Below are 22,637 nucleotides of genomic sequence, written 5' to 3'. Positions count from 1 at the left end.
TCCATACTACAGGTTGTATGTAGTCTTTGATCTTATCAGTGCTTTCAGCAAGCAAGGTGTCATCTACATACCACAGGCTAATGAATCTTCCAGTCATGACATTCTTCATAGAAACATTTCTGATTATTTGCTCAGCATACAGATTGAGTAGATATAATGAAAGAAATCTTGACCACAGCTTTCCTGATTTTAAAACATGCAGCATCCCTTGTTCTGTTGGAACACCACCTCTTGGTCTAGGACAGGCTCCTCTGAGCACAATTAAGTGTTCTGAGAAGTCTACTTGCTCAGCACAGTGCTTGGCTCACAGTAGGCACTGAGCAAATGTTGTGGGGTGCGGATGGGAGTAGGGGAGAAAGCCATTTGGGGGCAGGAACATTAACGGTTGTCCTTCTAGGAGTTTGGGTAATTTTTCAGGAAGACAAAAGAATAATCTTTAAGTGTGTATAGGTAGGCAGATCATCTTTGGGTAGAAAACTGAGAACTTTACATTTATCCTGATAGACAAGAAGAGTGCAGATTTCAGTTAAAATGAAGTTGCTGAAAAAGGAGGTGGTGTTGGGGAAGACTGGACGTTTGTTGAAGGTAAAGACTGATCAGTTGATCTGGGGAGAGGAATGAAGTCAGAGGTGAAGTAGAGATGACTGACTTGCTAGCTTGACAGGGTGAGACTCTTTTGTACGAGCATTCAGCACCGTTTTCTGGGAAAGTCTAACCAGCCAAGAAGAAATGTGCTCAATCAAGGCATTTACATGTCGTAAGTCGACATTTGCATTTCTGTCCCCATACATTCTCTCACTTAGGTACAGTGGAGTTTCCCCATTAGGTTAGTGTGTTGCATGTCCCAGCTGGCTTTCTTATTTATTGCCTGCTACTTCAAATGATGCTATACAAGGCTTGAATATGCGTACATGTAGGCAGCCCAAGAAAGGTGGTTTCTAAAGAAGATGGCTCAAATGCCTAATTTGGTATAATTTGAAGATTCGAGTTAATTTAAATAATGTATTCCGTTGAGCAGTATTCCGTCTTTGCAGCCCAAAACATAATGAACTTATTTTAAGAAAATGATTGACTATTATTGCTGGGTTTTATTTTTTTTCTATTTATTGAACAAAAGTATGTTCAACCTTGTCCATGTATAACAAGGCTTCTAAGTTTGTGGAGGAATTTAATCTTTTCCATTTTCCTATGTACTTTCTTGAAGCCCTCTCATATAACCATGGCGATATTATCTTAACCCAGGAATTCTGTGCCGGTCTATGAAGGTGATCCTATTGATTTACCAGATTAAGCATCAGGGGCTTTCTACTCCCTTAAAGTTACAGCCTCGGAAACTCAAGTTCTAGCCTGTCCTGTAAGGTCTCTATGCATCAGCATCAACTTGATGGCAGTCCCTTGGGTTAGACAGCACGCCAGGTGTAGGGGAGCAGAGGTGATTAGGGCCCTGTCTCTGTCCACAAGGACCTTATCGTCTGTTAGAGAGACAGATACACACTTCAGAGTAAAAAAAGATTTGTTCAGCCATTTGCTTGCTCTTACCCAGCGGGCTGGTTAGAAAAGGCAGCTGTGGTCGAAGTATAGTTTTCCAAAAGACGACTTCTCCTACAAATAACATGGTATCAAATATACAATCAGCGCCAACCAGTGAGGCAGTCTAACCTCACTCGCTACCATCAAGTCAATTCCAACTCATAGCAACTTTATAGGACGGGACAGACCTGCCCCCAGTGAGCTTATGAGACTGTAGCTGTTGAAAGCCCGTCTCTCTCCTAGCAAGTGCTGTGGACCTTGTGGATGGCAGCCCACCCTGGTTCCTTGAGGCAAAGGAACACATAATCAATTGTTGTATGTGTGGCATTTAAACATGCACTCCCTCCATGTTTTTGACATTTAGAATAACCAGTGAAAATTCACCTGGTAGATTACTGAAGAGCAGCAGCAGTGACCACAGAAATGCTCTTAGAAAAGGAGAAACTCCTGATTCAAACTAGCCTGTGAAATGTTGCCTGCTTCTTTTCTAATACATTCATGCTCACTCAGAGGGAGGAAAGCCTTTCCTCATGAGGTTGCTGCTTCTGTGGCTTTGTGACCTAAAGATCCTGAATAAAATAACTTGTTGCAACTCACAAGAAGGCTTTGTACTCTTGGCAGGACAAGGGTGATCTTCAACACTTCCCAGAACTCGAATAAAATTTCAACACTAAAAACTTTTATTACAAGAGTATTTCAAAAAATAAATAAATAAATAAATTTTAAAAAAGAGTATTTCAGTGTTCGAAATATCCATTGCAATGGAACATTAAAAACATTATGCTGAGTGAAATGGCCAGTCACAAAAGGTTAAGTATTGTATGATCCCCCCACCCCCCCCAAAAAAAGGGCAAGTGGATGAAGAATGAAATTTATGAGTGGTTTACTGGTTATACCATGGGCTGAAAACTGCAAGGTAAGCAGTTCAAAACCACCAGCTGTTCTGTGGGAGAAAGATGGGGTTTTCTACTCCGGTAAAGAATTAGGCTCAGAAACTCACACCGGCAGTTCTGCCCTGCCCCTCGGGGTCGATTGGTCAGCATCGACCAGATGGCAGTGAGTTTGGTTTTTTGTATTTTTTTTTTTTACTGGGGCCTGAAAGAAGAGGGAAGGAGTAGTCTTGGCTTGGAGGGCTCTGGATGCCTGTCCATGGTGGGGACTGTGGGGAAAAGAACTATGGTGATGGTCACCTGCCGTCCTAAACATGCCCATGTCACTGAGTTGTACGTGTAAATCGTGTTTCATTATGTGTGTTTCACATATACTAAAAATACATTTAAGAAAGTGGTGACTTACAGTTGGTAGTTTTTATTCATAGAGCAAAATTATGGTCAAGCCTGTGCATATCGCTATTTGGGGGCTTCAACGAGTTTGTGGAAGTTCATCTTTTAATCACGTTAATACTGTAGGTTTCATTTATATGTAATTTTTTGAAACCACAGCAAAAGAAATTCACATAGAAACAAAGTCCATTAAATTTTATTACAACCAAGAATATAAAATAAATGCAATGTAATTTATTTTAGTTTTTAACAGTCATCTCAAGGAGGATGTCGGGACAATTCAGCGCAGGGCGTCTCGGTGGCGGCCCGTGGAGTGGGCCTCCGGGGCAAGGCATACACAGTCAGTTATCTAGAGCATTCTACAAAGGGGGTGCGTGCATAAAATTACTAAGAGAGGAGGCGGCCAGGGCAGGGACATTTCACAACAGGAATTATGGGAGGTACAAACGCAGGCAGTTTAGAAAGGATATACTACTTAACATATATAAAAAGTACTTTAAATTGTTGTTAAAAAGGACATTTTCAGTCCAGCTTTTGTGTAATACTTTTAGTGTCTACACAGACAAATCTTTAAAAAAATTAAATAGTATTAATTTACTAAATATTTAAGAGATAACAGTGCATTAAGGATTTTTTTCATATAATACATACATATCACTCCTTTGCAGTGATAGCATAGAAGAGTAAGTATGGCCTTAGGTACAAGACATTTTAAAAAATCCTAAGACAATGATCTTTGCTTTATGATATGTGTGACTATGCCCCAAGACAATGAGGACCTACACTGCTATTTCAGATGAACTGTCGCTCCTGCCTCCTTCAATCTAACTGCTATTCCATGGTCTCCTCCGGTCCCAAGGAAGACAGCATCACAGTTAAAGATTTGCAATTTTTATAAAATTCTTCCTTCATTGCCGAGTTTCTGCTACATATATTTGCCCAATGCAGATCAAATTCTAGCCTGACTCTTGGGCTGCGGTTCTCCCGGCAGCAAAGACCACCCCTTGGGTGCCAAGGCAGAGAGTTAGCAGTTGTTCTCCACCAGGGGCCAGCCACGGGCCAACATGGAGTACACATCAGCCCTTCCATCCTTAGAGAGTAAATGATTTTTTTTTTTGTGGTTACCACAAAAGAGCCATGCTGAAGGCCAACACTCTACACACTATTTCAAAACCACACACATCAACACAGCCAGGTCCTTGGCTTCCAGGTGTTAGTCACTGCATGATCTGCCTCACCACCCGGCCCTGCTGCCCAGGCTACCTCAGGCTTTTGCTCTTGGGTGCCTGTTTCCAAACACACATCTTGCCAGAAAGCCAACTGTAGGATGGAGTTTATCCTGTGGAAGGAAGAAAGCCTTCACTTGGGCTGTCCTTCCTTGGGCGTCCCCACAAGCTGAGAGAGCTGTTTCTCCATTGAAGGGTGACCGCCCACTGTCTTCGGGGGACATGACTGCATCTAAGGAGTTTTCTGAGAGGAACAGGATCATTTGGGGACCACACGAATCCATTTTAACCTTCAAGTGTCACCGGTCTCCTCAGTGGTCCAATAGTTTCAGGGCCCTTATGAGTGTTCAAGGTTTTGTTCCTCTTTATAGGGAAAAGGAAAGGACAAGCCAAAATTATATGAGCGTTCAAGGGGCACTAGTGGGTAGTCAACAACCCTGAGGAGGAAGAGCCACCACCAGCCCGGTGACCAGAGACCCGTTTGTTGGCTACGTCCTGGAAGACACCGTGTATGAGAGAAAGTGGTGCATGTCCCTCCTGCCCATAAAGTCACTCTGTATCCGTAGGAGGGAAGTTATGAGTGTACAAGCACAGAGTACAAGAACCACAGATCAAAGTTGCTTACAAAGGACTAAGGAGGCATGGCATTTAATTTATGCACATATTTGGGTTTGTCTTCTTTTATTGACTGCCTTCTTCCCCTGAGGACAGAAGCAAGAGCTTCTATTTTCACTGTATGTCATTTCCTACAGCACTCAGTGGAGTGTGCTGCCTTGAGGACCGCCTGATTGGACATTTAAAATACACACCAAGGCCTTTTGTGGTCTTTGGCCTCTGACTGTCTTTAAGGTGGGTGCACTGTAGAAATTTCTCCCTAACACAATTTACTACAGTGAAGACTTTGAAATAGCAACTCCCTCCAAGCAGGGTTAGAAGTCAACCAAAGAACCTTCCTATCAGACAATAACTTCACATGTGAGCCAATCTCGCGGCATAAACACTCCAAGGCAGCCTCACTTCTCCTCCTCAAACTGGCCCGAGGACTGGAAGCATGCCCCCCTCCACTGAGCCCCCTCCAGCCTGTGCCAGGCATGGGGAGGGGCAGAGAGAAGTCTGTGCTGGCCAACAGCTTGGGGCAGCGAGGCTTCCCGGCACAGGGCAGAATTGGGAGTATCAGTTTCTTAGTTTAAGAAACAGAAGGGATAAACTACCATGGATACGATCAGAACTTCCTTCCAGTGGAGCAAGTCAGCTGTCTCACCCACAGTCTTAAAGAGTGCCACTTTATGATCAATAAGCATCATTCTGTGGAGACCAGTAAGGTCCTTGATGGCTACGGCATCACATCAATAGTGCAAAATGTATACTGGCTTCTGAGTAAAATCCTATTCCACTTATGTATGGACCCAAAGTATTACAACCAGGTAGATAAGTTCACAAAAAGTAAAAAAAAAAAAATGCATGTAATTTGCATATACATCAGCTATTTCTTCTAGCCCAATAAAGAGGGAGGAAAAATCAATGTTTGAAACGAGGCTGGTGCTGCTAGTAGCATTCAGAAGAATACCGGTTGCTTGGCTGTGGCATTCCAATGGGAGCGCTACCTCTTTCCAGTAATTTCTGACTCTGGCGAGTAAGAGGCTCCCTAGGCTGGCTACGCACGCGCTCAGTCTCGGATTCATAGATGATTGAAATGCAAATATTTGCTTCATTAGGATAGTCTTAGCCTACCTGCCCACAGCTTTCAGGCACAGTTATTACGTTTTCTCCTAAGGGCAAAAGAAAGTATTCAGTGCAATGAAAAGGTTCTTGATAGAATTAAGTTTCGGTAAAGACAGCAAAGATATGCATACGTAACACACGCTTTATAAACATGAATGAAACCTAAATTTTTAACATGCTTTAAAAATAGTCTATGTCTAATGCAAACATGAATGGATTAACACTGCCTCTTGACTCCAAAAGCAGATTAATTTGCGGGCTTCGGTTTGCACACCCTTGATGATTTACAGCTGACGCTGAGGTGAGGAAGCGGGCAGTTCTTCAGAGAGGCAACAGTATGCATAATACACACGCACAGCTTGTTCCTGCCTGCGAGGGGAGGCAGCTGGCCCGCTCCTGGACATGGCTCCTTCTTGGAGAAACCCGCGTGCAGGTCAGCTCCACTTGCAGCTTTCTGGCAAAGGTTGCCAGAGGACAGCATTTCCTCAAAGCTCTCAAACCCCTCTGTAAGGTAGACAAATGATCATTCTTAATTACTCTACCTTTCTGGATACGAGGATGATTCTCGGAATGATGTCCCAGATGGATGGTCATATACAAATGAGCACAGGCTTCACTTCTTTACCGCGTAAATCCTAGTAACGGCAAAGATGTAGGCTTTTTGGTTGGAGGTTCTGTCTGTCCCACCGCCTGTCTTGGAGTAGACCTTCCCTGAAACTAGATAAAGAAGCACACAATCGCACAGTACTTTGGGACAGGAACGATTGCTGCTGAAGACCGCCATGAGCACAACAGTGCTATCCTGTAGAGATGGCGTAGTGCTTCCAAAGGTGCCTTTCTGCGCGTGTCGCTAAAACACTTGGGAGTCATATAAAACTATACACCACCGGAATCCTGTTCCTGAAACATTACAATGCGATTAAAAGAGCTTCGAGAAGTTAAGTCACACTGCTTGCCACAGCATGAGAAAGGCGCACCAGGATATCCTTCCAAACACTGCAGAAGGTGGCAGAGTTAAGTGCTGGGGTTAGATCAGACGTTCCATCGGCGAGATGACCAGCGAACACATGCGGGGAAGGGGCTCAGGGAAACTTCACGGGGTCTTCCTTAGGTTGATAAAGAAGTGGGGTCAGACCTGCAAGATGCTCAGGTTCTACCCCCCAGGGGAGTTTTCAACCGGAAGCGGGGTCCGCATTTTTGGTTCTCGCCGACACAATCAGCAAATTGCTGAGTCCGTGCAGGGTCTGCACCAGGTGGCTGGGCGGGGAGGGCTCGGGCCGCGCCTGTGCCATACTGCTCAGTACCGGTGCGCCTGGTGAGATGGGTGGTACTGCGCACTCTGCTGGGCCGATGAGTAGCTGCCCAGGGTGCTTTGAGATTGAGAGGATCCCTGGACGCTGCTTTGGTAATTCAGACGTGAAGTGGAGTGCTAGGAAAAAGGAAGAAGAAAAGGGTTCAAGGCATCAGTCACAAGTAACAGTTGCCCCAGTGTTGACACGTGACAAGTCCCGGTGTGTCAGCACAGAACTGCACTCCTCGGGGTTTACAAGGGCTAGTTTTTCAGAAGCAGATCACCAGGCCTTTCTTCAAAGTGCTTCTGGGCGAACTTGAAACTGCAACGCAGTCAACTGTATAAACGATTTGCCGTTAACTACCCAGGGATACTTAATCACAGTTACCACTACCACCACTAACACTCTGCCTAAAAAACAACCCTCACTGTTCTGACTCATGGTGACCCTACAGGGCAGGGTGGAACTGGCCCTGTTTAGTTTCCCAACTTGTAATTCTCTACTGCAGTAGGTGGCCTCCTGTGTCTCCTGCAGAGAGGCTGGGGTTTTGAACTGCTGAAGCCAACATGCAACCAGTACCTCACCCAGGGCTCCAGTTAATCACAAAGGGGCAGAAAAACCAGTGGTTTTTATCCCTGGGCCCTTGGGTTGGCTCCATGGTGGTGCTTTGTTTATTTAAAACCACAGCCTGTAGCCGCATGTCCCGACAGGCACTTCAAATGGCGGCCTTTCTTTGGGAGATAAGCTACACTGGCAAGGGAAGGCGGTGGAAAACTCACGCTGACTCACTGCTCTTTACCCTAATGCTGGGGTGCAATTCAGCCCTTTGCAGAATGGAGGTCTGTAAACAAGATTCACTGATTTGGCATGTGGGTATCAATAATATATATTTAACATAGAGAGACGTTGCTAATTCTCTCATTCGAAATGACCAGACCACGATGAAGAAAACCTGGTTTTTTAGAGATGAGAGTCTTTGGAGGCAAGGGCAGATGGCAGCAGCATCCACGAGAGCTGAGAGAGGTCCAGGGGGACATTCCACGATCTCTTCTTCCGCTGGTTCCGTGAACTTTCTGACACCACCTCCCATAAGACAGAGCAATGGGAGGTCGGCAGGGTGTAGCAGTGCTCTGAGCAGCTTTCATAGCTGACTGCTCTCCAGACAAGGCAGGGACAAATGTAGTTCAATTGAATATGGGCTATTAGGAGTCAAGAGCAGCTTGAAATGAAACCCTCATCTGCATAGTACCACAGTTCATATGAAAGCACAACACCCCAAAAAGGGCAAGGGCCATTCATCTAGAAACCTGGGGTCTGGTTATATACAAGCCAGGCGGGAGCCTGAGTCTTTGGGAGGCTCAGGAGGTTGTTTTTTTCCTGTGAGCAGAGTGGGGCTAAGTGCGCATAATACAGTTATTACTCAAGAGTTAACAATGTGAATGCCCTGGAGGTGGACCTGGGGGGTTACGGCCAGATGAATCAGTGAGGTCCCTCCTCAGGGTGCAAAGGCTGCCAAAGTGGACTGGGGACATCTGATCCAAGACAAACAGTGTAATAAAACAGTCCTCAGTTACATAACTCTGACAAAGTGTGCTGGTGGGTGAAGTCTTCCAAAATTCAACTGTGTTTTATTTGACTGGCTGTACTTTGACGGCATTAATGGCAATTTCGCTGGTAAGCTATAAAGCACAGGAAGATGAGAATCTAATGTGTCGTAGTTTATCTCTTTTAATAAGAAATTAAAAAGTCCCAATGGCCTGTTTTGAAAATACTAAGTCTACTTGTTTATAAATCCTTGCTGAACCCACTGAAAATGATGGCAAGGTTCTCTTTAATAGAAAAGTTAGATATGGCCTTAAGTAAAGGAGACGAAAGTGACTCAGGGAGGATCAAATACAAGAAAATACCAGAGTAGTCTTTCTCATTTTATAAAAGATGGTTGTTGATCTTTTTTATTCTAAAGCATGTTTGTGATGAAACAAAGATGCTTTATTCCCTCCCCAAAAGGCTTAAAACTCTAAAATCTGAGAGAAACTACTTACAAGATTAAAAAAAAATTCAAATTCATAGTGATCCTCTACAGGGTTTCAGAGACTGTTCATCTTCACAGGAACAATGTCAGTGTTCTCCTCAGAGTGGCTGGTGGATTTGAACCACTGACCTGGTTGTTAGGCTATGACTACGTTCAGGTTAACAGACGAGACTCAGCAAAAAACAGCTTTTCCGTCTGAGAAACTATTTTAATTCTCCTGGAATCTAGATTTCTGGGCCCATGGAGTTGGGGTGAACTACCTAGGCCACGTGTCCTTCTGTGTCCTTTTGACCCTCGAACCTTTAAGGTACTGGTTTTCTGAAGATCACCTTCAGATTAAACAGCAGCCTAGTAAGCAGCTCAGGAGACCACTTTGCCTTGGGCAGCAGTCATATTTAGACTAATGACCTAAATCATCTCTGTGTAGCCAGTTTTCTGAAGCAGGAGCTCCAGGGTCTGACCGGAAGCTGTGCTTTAAGATAATATATACATATTCTTAATAACTGTAGTTACCACTGACTGAACCTTGAAACCTGGACCCTATTTCCTGAGAAAGCAACAGGAGAGGACTTAACCATGACCTCCAGGAGACCCCCTGGATAACCGGTTTCCACTGTGCTCCCTCTTGGAGATCCTTCCTGATACATTGGCACTTTCCAATTCAAGGGGTGGTGTCTGCACACAATAAACATATTCTGTGGCAGCAATTCCTGGTGTTCCTCTGTCCATTTAGGTTTAGCACACAAACTAGACAGAGAACAGACTGCTGCACAGTAAGACTCTTCTCCACCACCCATGCTAGTTTCTCCAACTTATTGAGGAGGAAATTAATAACAAAGATCTTACTTTAAGGGATCCACAAAAGTGTACAGGCATTTGTTTAGCTTCCACTAGAAGTGGCTCTGCGGCTATGGAAAACTGTCTTTTCCAACTATGAAAGGGCAGCCATAGCAAACCATTACTTTGTGATTCAATGAAAAGTCTCTGAGTTGACTCCAGTTCACAGGCCCTAGAGGGCAGAGCACGATTGCTCCCCAGGTTTCTGGACAGTACAAATCTTCACAGCAGGAAGCCGAGGGCCTCATCTTTTCCCCACAGAGCTGGACTGGCTGGTGTGTTGGCGCTGCTGACCTGGGGTTTAGAACAGGCCACGGTGCCACCAGAGCTCCTTGGAGAAGATGCTCGGCTCTCCTCAGAACTAACGGCTCAGAAAGGCATGACAGCAGGTGGGTGGAGGGCCACAGGTCACCAGTACCTGATCTGAGCAGGAAGAAGGCAGCAGGTCACACTGTAACTGAGTATCAGCAGGAAGAGGAAAGCAGGTCACCATCGTCCTGTTAGACTAGCCATGGCTGATCTAGTCTTCACCCTCGTCTTCTCTGTATCAACCTCATTATACCCAGCCTACTTCCAGGCATTTGCTTTTTGTGAAATCAAAAAGATCCTCCTATATGCACACAGAGTAGCTACTTAAGAGTGAACCTTCTGTTTCCATGTCTTTGAAGTTTCATTATTTTCCACACACTCGAGCCAATTGGCTTTGAGTAGGCTCTGAGTCATGGCACCCCCACGGTTGTCAGAGTAGAACTGTACCCCAGCAGGGCTTCATGAGTCGATTTCTGGAAAGCAAACAGCCGTAGCCAAGTGTTCCAAGTCCCAGACCAATCACGGTTGTTGCCCATGTTTGTAGCTCCACGTGTGTTCGGTAAAGGTTTGGCCTGCCACCAGTCATGCTCTGGTGCTGATGTACTTTCTCGTGTATCATGGACACCCAGGCTGTGCCTCAGAGGGCTCTGTCGGCGCCTCTGCGCTGTGGGTGACCACCGACAGCTTCTCACACCTGGGTGCTTATGTTTCTGTGTCTTTAAGACTTGATAAAAGCCTCTCTACAGAATAGATTTGAGTCTGGGGTCTTTGTTCCCTAGCCCAGGACAAGAGAAGCATTTTGAAAAGCTGAGTTTGAAAGAATATGAGAAATGAAGTATTTGAGAAATCTGTCCACAACTGACTATAATCAGGATAACACATTGTTATCAGACAACAGGGAGATAAATTAGTATACAGTAAAGCTATGTTGCTTATATTAACAAGGACAAGCTAATATTAAAGTTTGGGGGAGGGACTTGAATTTCTAATAAAATTCAAATATATCCATGACTACTCACTTACTAGCTAGCAAGCTACTTTTAGTGACTCAAAGTTGAAGTGTTAGTTGAACTGCACCCAACTGCAAGTACAAGGATACCTTGCTTTGTTACACTTGGCTTTACTGTGTTTCGCAGGAAGTGCATTTTGTCGCTGGTTGTTTTTTAATAAGTTGAATGTCTGTATAGACCAAGTCCATTGACACCATTATTCTAACCAGCATGTACTCACTTCCTGTCCCCGCGTCTCGCACTATTTCACATGTCACAGTACTACTTCATAAGGTACAGACTAATATAGTGTCAACGTAACTTTTATATGCACAGGGACACAGCAAACAAAAATTGGTATGGCTCATTTTATTGCAATCTCTGTTGTACTGCAGTAGTCTGGAACTAAGCCATCAGTGTCTGCCTATACTACATGCATGTGTTCTGCTTGCAGGGACTCAGGGAAGAGAATGTTCCAGGGTAATCATGTGGTGCAAATGGTTAAACACATCTCTACTACCCAAAAGGCTGGCTCTATGAATGCACCCAGAGGCACCTCAGAAGACAGGTCTGGTGATCCACTTCTAAAGAGTTGCTCTTGAAAGCCCTCTGGGGCAGTTCTACTCTGCACACAGGGGCCACCATGAGTTGGAACCAACTGGAAGGCAAGCCAGCAACAACAACACTGATGTGAACACAGATTTGTTTGTTCAGATACTACAAACACACAGGCTGTGTAGGCAGCTACTGCTTCTATCTTTCTGGCTAATGTTTTCCTTTATTCCAGTTTCTCATCAGTGAGTGAGGGCTCCCTGGCCTGGTTTTCTATTCCTTTCAATCTACGAGTTCCTTGAGGGACTGTGCTTCAACACTGTCTTTAAACAAACAAACAAACCTGTAAGTCCCCTTCCTAAGTTCGTTCCTTCCTCAAACATGTGCTCTTGCTTTTTAGAAGCCCCCCTATTGTTGCCACATCTGCTCTCCAAATACTAATGCTTCAGGCTTTAATTCTTTAATTTCTTGATTAGTAGCATAATTATAGTTTTCTTTTGATCTTAACAACAAAAAGTATTTTCTGGTCTAAAAATTATATCTAGGGAGACGTTTTTGATACTTGAAAATGTTAAACTGTTGTTATCAGTATTTTTACAACAAAGAAACATTTTTTAAAGTTCTGTCTAGAGAAGCTTACAGTTGTTTAATCTCAAATTTGTCCTTTTCTATGCCCCTGTAGTATTTACTTAGTGAAAGCACATTAATCCTTCGTGCAATTTGTTTTATCCAAAGCAAGCATCTGCATCCCAACCCAATCCCTCTCAACTGCTTCCCATCTTTAGCCTGCTCAGAGTCTCAGGGCAAGCACACTTGGAAGCCAAGTATCTAACAATACTGTGAAATACAATGTTTTTTTAAAATCTTATTTTATTTTTATATATAATGCCCTAGAACAGCGGTTCTCAATCTGTGGATCACGGCCCCTGGGGGTCAAACGATCCTTTCACAGGGGTCACCTTGGAAAGCACATATTTCTGATGGCCTTTGGAACTGAGGACACCGCTCCTCTATCTGTCTCCAGGCGGGTCCACCCACATGCAGATACGCCCACATACGGATACCCAGCGTGAAGACTGTTACCCATGCTACACCATGCTTCAAGACAACATTTCATTTATTTGTAATCAGGAATAAATATTTCACAATATATAATTACATATTGTTTTGTGATTAATCACTATACTTTAATTATGTTCAATTTTTAACAATGAAAATACATCCTGCATATCAGATATTTACATGACAATTCATAACAGTAGCAAAAGTACAGTTATGAAGTAGCAATGACAATAATTTTATGGTTGGGGGTGGTCACCACAACTTGAGGAACTGTATTAAAGAGCTACAACATTAGGAAGGTTGAGAACCACTGCCCTAGAGATAAAAGTATATGCTTTGTGTGGCCAACACTTTATGGAGCTCTGGTGGTGCAATGGTGAAGCCCTTGGGTGCTCGCCCAAAGGTGGGCAGTTCAAACCCACAAACCCCTGTGAGGGAGAAAAGATAAGGCTCTTTGCTTCCCCAAAGATTCCAGCATCGGAAAGTCTTACTGTCTCCTATCTACTCCCTTTAACAATTACGCCTTGGAAACCCATGGGGGCAGTTCTACTCTGGCCTCCAGGGTGCAATGAATTAACATCGACTCCATGGCAGTGAATTTGGTTTGGGTTTATAAGGCCGTTAGTGACATAATGGCTATGGGTTGGGCTGCTAACCAAAAGATCAGCAGTTTCAAACCACCAGCCGCTCCATGGAAGAAAGATGAGACTTCTATTCCCATAAAGCGTCCGGCGCAGAAACAAACCCACTGGGGCAATTCTACACTTGCATATACTAAGGTCACTAGGTTTTGGCATCCAATTTGGTATGGATAGAGTCAGAATTGACTTGATGGCACACAACAACACTGTCAAACTTTACAGTTACAGAGTTTATTAACCCAGGCCCTATTTCACAAACTTATAAAGGTGAAAAAGTGCACGGCTGGGGCATACCTGATAATCTGACGGCATGACGGGGCCACCTGAGTTTGCGCCTGAAGGCCCAAGCCGTGGTTTCTTGTTGGGAGGCACCTGGTTGAGGCCAGAGTCCTGGCCATGCTGCAGACCCGCTCCACCGCCCCCAGCCCCAGGCCCCGCACCCCCTGCCGTCCCGTTGGTCTGGGTGTTGTTCTGGGGCTGGGGTGGTGCCTGTGGAGGGGCTGCTGCTGGTTGCGGGGGTGCCGTGGGCTGCGGATGCTGGTTCTGTTGCTGTTGCTGATTCTTTGCAAGGGGAAGAGAAAAAAAACAAGCTAGGTATGAAACTAAATTCAGTCCATTTCTCTCATGTGACTGCTGACCTACCTACGAAACAACATATGGGATACCAAGGTGACAAGAACTGGCCGGAGAATAAAAGTGTGGGAGAAGACGACACTGTCCCCAAAGATGGAAGTGCCAAACTCTGAATAGAGCTCAGTCTCTGATGTGCATCCAGACAGCCCGATGATGGGCTAGGGGGACACACAAGCGGGCTGCATTCATAAGACAGCCGACCTCTGGCTTTCAGTCCTGGTCTCAGGGAAGCAGAGGGGCTCAAGGAAGGGGACCAGTTAAAAGAAGGGAGTGAAACTTTGAACCCACAAAATGAGCAAGAAGCTGGAAGCCTGGAAAAGATAGGCTATACACAGACTGGGGCATTCACAAGTAAGGTCATGTATCTGTGCAAATTACAGTGTTTCACAAGTCAATGTGCATCTACAATCTCAAAACTCCCAAAATGAATGAAACAAAAACAAAGCCCACCATAGTTTAGTGAAAGGCAGAGGTAGGAAATGTGCCCCATGTGGTTGTACCTTGTCACCTTTCTCTTCGGGTTCATCTTCGTTAAGGAATTCTCGTTTGGGGTAAGGAATCTGGCAGCCAGCAAACACACTAAACATTATTTTAAAAAGAAAAAAAATAGAAGGTGTATGTGTCATAGTATGACTTAAAATGCACATCATCAGTAAGTGTTCTTCATTTTAAATCCCCCCTTTCTTGGCTTGACATATCCCTCTGTATGCTCTCCCACTCCTGATCTAAGGAGCCCTGGGTGGGGGTGTAGTGCACCACGAATTGACCTGCTGACCGCAAGATCCGTGGCTGCCATGTGTTGAATGTCTCCCAGCACAACTCAATTATAAGCAACGAGAAAGCACAATTTAGTTTTCTGAAATTTTACATTAATTTTCACGTTCAACAACAAATCATAGCTGCTTAGATAAGGCAGAATATGCACTACAGAAGATTTTCCAAATAAGCTTCATCAGCATCAGAAATAGCTTAATTAGTATTTCTTTCAACTGTGAACGCATGTCCCCCTTCCCCCACCCAAGAAAAGCTGCAGCTCATGGCAGGCGTGGAGGGGGATGGACCACTGGAGAGTTGGACTGGAGGCTTGGACTGTTGGATGTAAAACTGATGATCTGAAATGTAACCCCCACCAAAATTAGTTAAAGTTTCACAAAAGAGAAGAGCCGCCTCAGTACACCATCCAAGACCGTGTTGTATGTCTAGATGAAGTCCAGGGCCTCTTGTGGTGCAGTGGCTCTACTGTGGAAGACACATTGGTAGATAATCAGGCTCCTACTGCTTTGTTGACTCTCTGATCTGGCTGATTGACCCATGTATTCTCTGCTTTAGTTTTCATCTGCAAAACCCATTAGTTGTTATCCTGAAAACAGCTGTTTCCATCCACACCTCTCTTCAGTTCTGCTGTGTCTAAAGGCCTGGCTTTCCCTTGAGCAGGCACTCTCTAGTAAGCCTCACTGAGGAGAGCAAACTGCTTCCGCAACAGTGCGTCTCTCGCTCTTCGCCTCAGTCCCACACCCTCGACCTGGATCCACGGACACCAGGAAGGCAGGACACATACTCCAGTGTCGGCAAGGGGTCCTCCTGAAAGTAGAGATCCTGCAGAGCCTGCTCAGAGGTAATTCTCTTGGTTGGATCCATTGTAAGGAGTCTCTGAAGCTAGAGGAACGTGTAACAAAGTGAGAGAGAGAGAGAGAGAGAGAGAGAGAGAGAGAGAGAGAGAGAGAGAGAGAGAGAGAGAGAGAGAGAGAGAGAGAGACCATGAGAAAGTTGTTCACAAGTCAACAGGGAACTTTTACATTAATATCTAATTGGATTAACATCAGATACAGTGTATATACGTCACAGTAGACTGCTATACTACACACAGTTATGGCCAACTGGCAAAAATCATCAGCATTAAAGCCCTAGAATTTCATTGCTTCCTGCTAACAAAACATTGGTGGGGCCCACAGGGATGCAGACCAGAAGTCAGGGATGATATCTCAACAACACAAAAACATTTAATACGCCACCCTAACCCTATCCCAGTTGATTCCCATTCATAGCAACCCTATAGCACAGAGTAGAACTGCTCCTTAGGATTTCTGAGACTGAAGTTTTACGGGAACAGATAGATTCATCTTTCTCTCTCAGAACAGCTGGTGGGTGTGAATTGCTGGCATTGCAGTAACAGCCCAGTGCTTAACCTCAGCACCCACCAATTTCTTTTCTTTCTAAAGAGGACTTCAATGGGTTGAGGTGAGACTTGTGCTAAGGTTCAGACTTCACAGCCTGGGAGGGGTGCACCTACCAAGAGGAAGACTTTGCTGTCCGGCTTGACCTTGTGCTTCTCCATGTACTTGATGAGGCTACTGTTGGCGTACCTGCAAGGACACGGACAATCACCCACTGCTGGGAACACTCAAATAACTAGATTTTGCTCCAAGACTGGTTTTCCTATAAAGGCAAGTATGTTTAAAACATTGCTTTCCATGGATAAAAAGGAACAAACCCATTACCAAATAATGGCAAATGCGTGAAGAAATAAGAATTGTTGAATAATTAAGTGTGTGAATGTTTATATTGTTATATCACTCTGAAAAATAAGTCAACATTAACCACTAGAGCTGGAATGTCCATAGCCTGTGCCCCAGCATCCATCCTGACTATATATTCTAGCTCAAGACATAGTTTTGCACATGCACACCAGGATGCAGCAGCAAGAATGTTCTTTATGACACAAGACTTGTAAAACCAGTCAAATGCCCAGAGCCTGAAGAACGAGCAAATGAATTCTCAGAATGGAATGTTACACAATAATAAAAATGAAAAACGACAACAAAAAACACAGCTATATACATAGAATTGCAATAGGGGAAAATAAACTGCAGAAGAAAATACACAGTATGACACCATTTATATAAAGTTCAAAGACACATTAAACAGAATAACAATTTATTTTGAGAGTCAAGCACAGTAGTAAAACTGTAATAGAAACGAGGAATGAATTGCTGATACAAATCGAGGAGACTAATGGCTTCTCTAGGGGAGAGCTGGGACCAGAAAGGAAGGACACGCAAGTTGCTTCAGCGATCACATTGTTTGGTGTCCTTGAGTCAAGAACTCATGATGACCCCATGTGTGCAGAGTAGGACTGCTTTATAGGATTTTCTCACACCCTGTTGTTTATCTATTAAATCATTTTATTAGAGGCTCTTAAAGTTCTTATAACAATCCATACATCCATTGTGTCAAGCACATTTGTACATATGTTGCCATCATTCTTTTAAAAACATCTTTCAATTTGAGCCTTTGGTATAAGTTCCTCATTTTTTCCTTTCTCCCCTACCCTCCCACCCTCATGAACCCTTGCCCTTGATAAATTATAAATTATTATTATTTTGATAACTTTACAGGATTTTAAAAGCCTTGATCTTTTGGAAGCAGATTGTCAGGCCACTTTCTGGGGGTGGTGGTGGAGAGGGTTAAATCACCAACTTTTTGGTTAACAGTCCAACACTTAATCTTAATCATTTGTGCCACTCAGGGACTCTCCTGAAGTAATCTAAGTAATGTTCTATTTCTTAGGTCAAAGGATATTGGCTATGGAAGGGTAGCTTGCTATTCGTTTTATTATTCCAAATATCCTACACCTCTGAAGTTTGTCATCATATGTATTCTTGCGTCCATGTGAAATACTTCAAAATTAAAAGGGCAAAAGTAAGCAAGTTCGTGAAAGGAAATTTACAGAACACAGGAAAGAACAAAGAAAATATAACTTTTAATTTTATAATCACCACTGTCGAGATCTTGCTAATTTCCCTTTGGCATTTTTTCCTAATTATACACAGAAATGATACACATTAACACAGATGTTCGGTTTTATAAAACTGAGGTTACATAAATAATTTTTCTTACAGAAAGTTGTCTCACTGACAACTTCTCTCCTCAAAAATGCTGTAAACTTACCATCTTCAGCACCTGCACATTCCTGCGGCTCTCTATGCTGTTCGCCCTCAGTCCGGGGGTAAGGGCCCTTGTGGAGAAGTGTGGCGCCTGCCCAGGTAGGCACTGCTCAGAGCAGACAACAACAGGAGTCCTGATGGGCCTTGGCCTGCTCCTTTACCAGTGGTACCATCTTGGGTGAGTTAGTTAACCTCTATGCCAGCGTTAGACGCACCCCCTGACAGGGGCTTATTAGGAGGTCACAGCGTTGTTGGAAGGACCATGAGGACATCTAAGCGAGGCTGCTCTGATTGTTTCCAAAGAAGAACTTACTGGGATTACGTGACCAAAGCTTTTTTTTTAATCCTCTAAAGCTTTTTAATGTTCTCTAGAACCTGGGGAGGCAAATGCGCTCCTCTGCTCTGCAGCAGCCTGTGAGGAATGCAGAATCTCAGGTCCCATCCAGATTTTGCATTTTCACAAGGCCCAGGTACTGTGTAGGTGCATTAAAGCACTGGCCCTGACCAGTGGCAGACCTCACAGAGTGCCAGTTCTATTACACTCTTGCCAACACAGCATTTTAATTAAAAAATTTGTGGTCATGTGCATTTGTTTAAAAACAACAACAAAATCTTCTGGATTTAGTCATGGGAAGGAAGAAACCTGAATATTCAGGGAAAAGTGGAGTTTGCGTACTTGTCTCTGGTCTTTATGTTGAATCCACTGTTGACTTGGGTGACTCAGAGCATCTACAAAGGATTTGAATCTCAGAGTCCTGTTGAACAATTCCCATTTGGGTTTCTTATTGTTTTTTCTGGTACTAAAGTTAAGTTGGCTTGTCATTTTTCTGAATTATATTCTGCACATGGCTACAGTTCAGGAGGTAAACTGTCTTCAAAGTAATTCAAACTCTTTACCTACTCTATAAATCATTTTATTGACTGTTTACTTGAACATTCAGCTTGTTAAAGTCAACTCTATGGTATCCTTTTAATTCCATCTTCACCTTACATTCAGCTAGTCAACTATCACTTAATTAAACTTACTAAGTCCCAATTCAGTTTAAGCACAGCTGTTGTAGTTCTTTTCTTTATCTAATATGATTCATCATATTTTATTTCAGTGACTTAGTACTGCAGTTTGTATTTCTGGATAGCATTAGATATAGTTGGTTCTCAACCTTCCTAATGCTGCGACCCTTTAATACAGTTCCTCATGTTGTGGTGACCCACCCCCCCACCCCCGAAGCATAAACTATTTTCGTTGATACTTGTAATTTTGCTACTGTTATGAATTGGGCAACCCCAGTGAAAGGGTTGTTCGACTCCCAAAGGGCTCTTGACCCACAGGTTGCAAACCGCTGAGTTGGACAGACCAGTTGTTCTTAGGTCAGTTCCGATTCAAGGTAACCTTGGGTGTGTTCCACGAGGTTGTTCGGGGTTGGATTTTAAGAAGCAGACCAGCAGGCCTCACTTTCAGGACATTGCTGGGTAAACATGTAAGCAGTGGTGCAAGTTAACTGCTCACGTCAGTTAGTTTTTATTAATTTCCTGTGCATTTATGCGGGTAGAATTGTTTGCTACAAAGTATGGGTTGTTCTCACAAAACTCTTCCTATTACTTTTATGGCTGACTTTCATTTATCTTTTTAAAAACATACTTCCTTTTATTTCTGATTATGTAAATACTATCTTATAATCGGGTTGCTAAAATTTTCCATTTGGTCTTTAAACATTAAGTGCCAAGTGCCTTCACTAGTTTTCTCCATCTTTTGTATTACTGGAGTGGCTTCAATAACTTGAGCTACTTTTACTCAGTACCTGCTTGGCAAGTATTTACCGAGCAGGTACTATGTGGCAGACCCTGGAGATGCTACGGTGTATACAATACACATGCTCTGTATTATCTTGAGGGAAAGGCAGGTAAGTATCAAATAACTAACCGTAGTGCAAGGTGTTGGCGCTGGCAGAAGTGGCAGTACAGGATGCCACAGGCCTGCCAAATAGGGGGCACGTCACTTAGACTGGGAAGATCAGAGGAGGCCTAACAAGGGAGTGATACCCAAGGGTAACCAAAACCAAACTCAGTGCCACTGAGTCGATGCCGATTCATAGCAACCCTACAGGCCAGGGTAGAAATGCCCTGTGAGTCTCAAGATGTATTAGCAGCCCGATGTATACCCACTATGTCACCAGGGCTCCTACCCGAGGATAAATAAGCCAGAGCTTGTCTGATGAAGGAAGTGGGAGAAAAGTACATCCTAGATTGAGGAAACACCTCATGTAAAAACCTAGAGTTCCAAGAATGGTCAGAGGAATTGAGGTACTTAAAGATCATCATGACGCCTGGGCTGTCGAAACATAAAGCAGAGAATGGTGAGGAGATGAAACAGGAAAAGAAGCCAAGGTCCCATAAAGAACTGAGAGCAAATGTGAATTACAGGCAAATAACAGAGCCCTGGTGGCATACTGAGCTGCTGAGCACAAGGTCAGCGGTTTGAATTCACCAGCTGCTCAGCAAGGAAAAAGCTGAGGTTTTCTGCTCTCCTAAAGATTTACAGCCTCGGATAAACAATCTGGAGGAGAAAACAATGGAGCCATTGGTTCTGGGGGTACATGGGAAAAGGGGAGTTGGGGGAAAGTGGGTGTTAACCAACCCAGGGACAAAGGAACAACAACAGTGATCCAAAATCAATAGCGAGGAGGGTGTGGGGGGCCTGGTAGAGCTTGATCAAGGGCAATGTAACTGAGAGGAATTACTGGAACCCAAATGAAGGCTGAACATGATAGTGGGACAAGAGGAAAGTAAAAGGAAATAGAGGAAAGAACTAGGAGGCAAAGGGCATTTATAGAGGTCTAAATACAGGCATGTACATATGTAAATATATTTATATATGATGATGAGGAAATAGATCTATGTGCATATACGTATAGGTTTAGTATTAAGGTAGCAAGCAGATAAGACTTTGGGCCTCTACTCAAGTACTCCCTCAACGCAAGAACACTTCGTTCTATTAAACTGGCATTCTATGATGCTCAGCTTTCCGACAGGATCGCAAAGCGGATGCATAAGCAAATGTGGTGAAGAAAGCTGATGGTGCCTGACTATCAAAAGATATAGCATCTTGGGTCTTAAAGGCTTGAAGATAAACAAGCTGCCATCTAGCTCAGAAGCAACGAAGCCCGCATGGAAGAAGCACACCATCCTGTGTGATCACGAGGTGTCAAAAGGTCAGGTATCAGGCATCAAAGAACAAAAAATCCTATCATTGTGAATGAAAAGGAGTGCAGAGTGGAGACCTAAAGCTCATCTGTAGGCAACTGGACATCCCCTTACAGAAGAGTCCCGGGGAGGAGATGAGTCAGTCATGGTGCAGTATAGCACTGATGAAACATATAACTTTCCTTTACTTCTTTAATGCCCCCCACACCCGCACTATCATGATCCCAATTCTACCTTACAAATCACTGCAAGACCAGAGGATGTACACTGGTACAGTTAAGAACTGGAAACAACAGGGAATCCAGAACAAATGAACCCCTTAGGACCAATAATGAGACTAGCGATACCAGGAGGAGAAAGGGAAGGTTGGGTAGAAAGGGGGAACCAATCACTAAGATCTGCATGTAACCCCCACCTTGGGGGACAGACACCAGAAAAGTGGGTGAAGGGAGATGTCGGACAGTGTAAGACATGAAAAAATAATAATTTATAAAGAGTTATCAAGGGTTTGTGAGGGAGGGAAGGCAGGGAGGGAGGGGAAAAATGATATCAAGAGCTCAAGTAGAAAGAAAATGATTTGAGAATGATGATGGCAACAAATGTACATTTGTACTTAACACTATGGATGTATGCATGAACTGTGTGGTAAGAGTTGTATGAGCCCCCAATAAAATGATTTTAAAAAATTAAATCTCCTCTCCTCAAAAAAAACCCAAAAATATTGCAGCCCCAGAGAGGGCAATTCGACTCTGTTACATAGGGTCGCTATGAATCAGAGTTGGCTGGATGGTAGTGAATTTGGGTGGTGGTGGTTTTTTTTGTGGGAAGGTAAGTGATGAAGTCAAATTTTATTCTGACAAGGACTGCACTATAGACAGTGAGTGCAAGGAAGAGGGGAGTAGAAATCCCATTCAGGAGGCCACTGCAGGGTGCTCAGTGAGAGATGGTAGATGGTAATGGCCTGGCAGATGGAGAGAAAGAGGCAGAGCTCAAGGACATTTAAAAGAAAGAACTGACCAGGCTTGGATGCGGTGAGTGAGATGTAAGTGAGAACAAGAATGATTGGGAGTAACTCCTACAGCTTTGGTTTGAGCAACGAGGTAAAAACACAGCCATTTCTGAAGGCAGGAAACGGCAGGAGGAGAGCTTTAGGGGATAGGTCCAGTTTTGTAGGTTTAATCTGAAGTATTTAAAACCATTGAGCTGGGGTCCCACAGGGCAATTAGAGAAATAAATCTGAAAGGTAAAAAAAAGCTGAGCAGGTACGCAGTTGATGAGTATCAGCCTAAGTTCTGATAAGACAGCCTGGGACCATGTCTAGAGAGAAGGCAGAGGCCAAGACAGAAACCTGAGCAACACCAGTGCTCCCTTTAACCTGTACAGA

The 22,637-nt window shown here is 43.9% G+C and overlaps 1 protein-coding gene across 4 annotated transcripts in view; it reads right to left on the bottom strand.

The window, feature by feature from the left end:
- Nucleotides 1–2,993: 2,993 nt before the first annotated feature.
- Nucleotides 2,994–22,637, bottom strand: part of CDK19 (cyclin dependent kinase 19) — a 186,982-nt gene continuing 167,338 nt past the window's right edge. For all 4 annotated transcript variants that reach the window (XM_075554673.1, XM_075554670.1, XM_075554672.1 and 1 more), the window contains 5 exons: nucleotides 16,399–16,471; nucleotides 15,667–15,764; nucleotides 14,609–14,687; nucleotides 13,770–14,036; nucleotides 2,994–7,190 (listed from right to left, as the gene is read on the bottom strand). In XM_075554673.1, the coding sequence (XP_075410788.1) occupies nucleotides 7,059–7,190; nucleotides 13,770–14,036; nucleotides 14,609–14,687; nucleotides 15,667–15,764; nucleotides 16,399–16,471 (649 nt within the window). In that variant the 3' untranslated portion in view covers nucleotides 2,994–7,058. The remainder of the gene's footprint in view (nucleotides 7,191–13,769; nucleotides 14,037–14,608; nucleotides 14,688–15,666; nucleotides 15,765–16,398; nucleotides 16,472–22,637) is intronic.

This window comes from Tenrec ecaudatus, chromosome 7 (assembly GCF_050624435.1).
Source record: "Tenrec ecaudatus isolate mTenEca1 chromosome 7, mTenEca1.hap1, whole genome shotgun sequence".
Classification (NCBI taxonomy): Eukaryota; Metazoa; Chordata; class Mammalia; order Afrosoricida; family Tenrecidae; genus Tenrec; species Tenrec ecaudatus.
This window is presented reverse-complemented; position numbering and strand designations above follow the sequence as displayed.